Source organism: Chinchilla lanigera, unplaced genomic scaffold (genome assembly GCF_000276665.1).
Source record: "Chinchilla lanigera isolate Chin_1 unplaced genomic scaffold, ChiLan1.0 scaffold00112, whole genome shotgun sequence".
Lineage (NCBI taxonomy): Eukaryota > Metazoa > Chordata > Mammalia > Rodentia > Chinchillidae > Chinchilla > Chinchilla lanigera.
Window position 1 is genome coordinate 4,507,841 of NW_004955513.1, and position 3,709 is coordinate 4,511,549.

Genomic DNA, 3,709 nt, shown 5'->3' on the forward strand with positions numbered 1-3,709 from the left:
CCACAGAAAATTAAATCAATTACGCAGTCTAATAAAGAACTCTGGGTTTTTAATTAAACTGAGCTTAATTAAATGGCAAGAGCGCAGCTCTGTCGATGCCCTGATCGGGCCCTGGGGGCCGGGAGCCCTGAGCGGGACTTGCTGGCCGCCTGCCGGGATCGATGGGCCGCCAGCCCACAGGTGCCACCTGCTGACCGCTGCCAGGTGGCCCAGCTGCCCCAGGCCCAGACTCCAGCAAACCGGTGCCCTGGAAACCCCAGCACTGAGCCGGCCGGGAGCAGGGCCTGTGCTCGCTGGGCCCCTCCCTGCAGATGGCCGAGGCTACGGGCCTCATCCAGGGCGCGCCCTCCATGCTGCAGAGCCGGGTGGCTGCCCTTCCTGCCACCCTGCCCGCCTCGCCCGCCCGGGGTCAGACGAAGCTGAGGCCTGGCCGGCTGAGGCTGCTGCTCCCGCCCACGGAGGGAGACTGGGGAGGAAGTCTTTCCCAAGAGCCCCCTGTCTGTGACTCAAGCCCCTCTGCCCGGCCCCAGGAGCCAAGAGGGGAGGTGGCAGGCCGAGGAGGACCGGGCTGCCGCGGGCACACGGTGAGGAGCTGCGAGTGCACGGTGGGGTTTGCTGAGGGTCGGGCAGGGAGCAGGCCCCGCTGGGTCCTGGTCACCGTGGGAGGTGGGGTAGGGGCTCCGCGGCTGCACGCATGGGAAGTGGGCGCGGAGGTGGTCTCCCAGGTGCGGCGCGGGCCTGGAGGGCCAGGGTGGCAGACTCAGAGAAGCCAGGCTGACAGAGAGCCCGGCAGCCCGACCTCCTCCCGACCCTCAGGGACAACACGTCCGCCCCCCGCAGGTCCCCGTCCCTGCACGCCCGAGCCCCGGGCACCCGCCGCTACCCAGCGCAGGGCGGAGGCTCAGGATCTGGAAGCCCCGCCCCCGCGCTCTCAGCTCCAGTGCGCAGGCGCTGGGCCTGATGGATGTGCGCGGAGGGAAGAGGGAAGCCGGGCCAGGAGCATCCCGCCCTGCAAGAACCAAATGCATAATAAAAAAATAGAACCTTCACCTCGATTGTCTGATGTATATTTATTTTATAACATGCAGAATTAATAAGATGCCGGGCTTAAGGCTACCATGGCAACTGAGTACAGGGAGGCTTGTCCCGGCAAATAGAAGAGTTCATAAATAACCCGAAGTGCTGACGCCGCCGTCCAGGGACGCCGCCACTACACCTGCCCACACCCGGGCCCTGCGACCCACTTCTGGACAAGGCCACCCTGGCGTGGGCGGCACCAGGAGCACCGCTCAGAGCTGCGGGGGCCAAGCCTGGCTGGGCGGGGAAAGGCCTCTGAGACCGGCGCCCTGCAGACCCTGCCAGCTCTGTCCCCCGCGGCCCTGGACCTGAATATAAATGGCCACGGGGAGGAGGCGGGGACTTGTGTGAGCCCCGTCGCCCCTCACTCTGACACACCCTCCTGCCTGGAGCGGCAGTGGGCAACCGTGTCAGAGACTCCGGCTCTTCTGGCCAGAGTCTCCGGCCCCAAGTGTGGGTACCGCAGGGCAGGCCAGCGGGGACCCTGGAGCAGTGTCTGGGGAGCTGCCACAGCCCCCAGGGAGGTGCCCGGCACTCACCAGGCCACGGTGGGCTCCAGTGCCCTCTGGGGCTCTCCCCAAACTACGTCTCAGTGAAAAACAACCTGTACCGGAGAAAAACCCAAAAAAAAAGAAAAAAGAAAAACAACCTGGTGTGGCTGCCCCCGTCACACGCAGGACATGGCTAAGCCACGAGGTAGTCTGTGCTCAGCCCGCTGTCCGGCCTGCAGGCGGGAGCCCCCCAGCTCCCCAAGCCCTGGTCTCCCTGCTGGGACAGCGTAAACCCCCACCCCTGGCCTGGCCGGGACCCCAACAGAACCCAGCCCGCAAAAGAGAAACTAGCCCAACATGCTGGTGCACATCTACCAGCCCAGCAGTGGGGAGGCTGAGGCAGGTGGACTGCTGTGAGCTTTGGTCAACTGAGGCAAAGTAGGGGGTGAACAGGTGAGCAGGGAAGTTTTTAGGAAATCAGAACTCACCTAAAGGGTGTTGAAATGGGGGAAACATCACTGTCCCTTTGTCAAAGCTCACACAGTGCCCAGGTGTGGTGCACACCTGTAACCCCATTTACTCAAGAGGCTGAGGCAGGAGAATGGCACGTTCAAGGCCAGCATGGGAAACTTAGTGAGATCCCACCTCAAAATAAAAGAAATGAGCCAGGCACTTTGAGTGAGGCTGAGGCAGGAGGATCCCAAGTTCAAACCCAGCCTGGGCAATTTGGTGATTCACTGGAAATCAAACTCAGGACCTTGTGCTTGCCAGGCAGACACTTATGTCACTGAGCTATATTCTCGGCCCAATTTGGTGATGTAGCGAGAACTCTGTTTGAAAATAAAAAATAGAAAAAAAGGCTGAGGGATGTCTTAGTTACTTTCCTCTCATGACTGAGACAAAATACCCGACACTCAGAATTAAGAAAGGAAAGGCTTATTTAGTCACAGTCTGTGGAGGTTTCAGTCCATACTCAGCTGGCTCCCAGGCAGGGTGACACATGGCAGAGGGCAACAGGTCTTGCCTGAGGAAAACAGCAAAAGCAGCAAGAGCCAAAAGGGAGCAGCAGCAGCAGGCAAGCCCCTTTCCCTCCCTCATACTGTATGCAGGGTGCCCGTCCCAGGGCAGGTGTAGCCCTCATACCTATAATCCCAGCATTGGACCATGAGTCAATCAGAATCTCTAGAACCCGCCCCATGACTGCATGAGGCTTTGAGGGGACATCCAGACACAAACCATGACAGGGGATGTAGCTCTGTGGGAAGGTCCTGGGTTTAGTGCCCAGTACGGTAAGAAATAGCTCAGCGGCACAGCGCCTGCCTGGCAAGCACAAGGCCCTGAGTTTGACTCCCAGTACCAAAAAAAATAAAATAAAATAAAATAAAATAAATAAGATTAAAAGCAAAAAGGGCTGAGGATGTCGCCTAGCACTCCCTGGGCTCCCCAGTACCAAAAACAAAAAGCCTCACCCCAACTTCGGCCTCGAGGGGTGATTCTGCAAGAGAGAAGTTAAAACTGGTCTAAAAACAGAGCCCTTCTCTATGTTAACAGGCACTTCCTTGTGAACCCCCAGATCCATCAAAACTGTCTTTCCAAGAACCCCCGAGCCTCAGGGCCAGCCCAGGCCTGCGAACCCCTGCGCAGAAGACCTAGGGGCTGAGGCAGGGCTGCCTTCAGGGGAAGTGGACCAGGCCTGGCCCAGGCCACAGACAAACACCCGGGTGCAGACCCCACGGCGGTGTGGCCCTGCCTGCCTGGGAGACCCCGCACGCACAGCCCCCGCTGGCTGGAGTCTGCGCACAGAGGTGGCCCCAGCCACCGGCCGGTCCCGACCTCCGCCCGCCGGCCCTCGGCCTCCCTCTCTCCTCCGGCTCGGTGCCTGTGTCCTGGGGTCCCCACGCCGCGCTGAAGCAAACGCGGAGTCGAGCTCCCAAGGTCCCTGTGCCCCGGCACCCGGCCCGCCCGCCCGCCGCGGCGCGTCGGTGTTTCAGGAAGAAAGCCGCAGAGGTCCCCGGAGGGCAGGGAGGGGCCGAGCCGCCCCAGCCGCGCGGCGCGCACCTCCACCCCACCCGTGCACCTGCCGAGGACCGAGGGCTGGAGGAGCGCGGCGCCCTCTGGTGCCGCCCGCGGGAGCCACCAGC

At 61.5% G+C, this 3,709-nt stretch overlaps 1 protein-coding gene across 1 annotated transcript in view; it reads left to right on the forward strand.

Annotated features, from left to right (window-relative positions):
• Positions 1-245: 245 nt before the first annotated feature.
• Positions 246-3,709, forward strand: part of LOC102026458 (nascent polypeptide-associated complex subunit alpha, muscle-specific form-like) — a 4,582-nt gene continuing 1,118 nt past the window's right edge. Inside the window, exons 1-4 of the mRNA XM_013506580.1 lie at positions 246-584; positions 841-966; positions 1,200-1,534; positions 3,142-3,685. Of these exons, the coding sequence (XP_013362034.1) occupies positions 312-584; positions 841-966; positions 1,200-1,534; positions 3,142-3,685 (1,278 nt within the window). The 5' untranslated portion in view covers positions 246-311. The remainder of the gene's footprint in view (positions 585-840; positions 967-1,199; positions 1,535-3,141; positions 3,686-3,709) is intronic.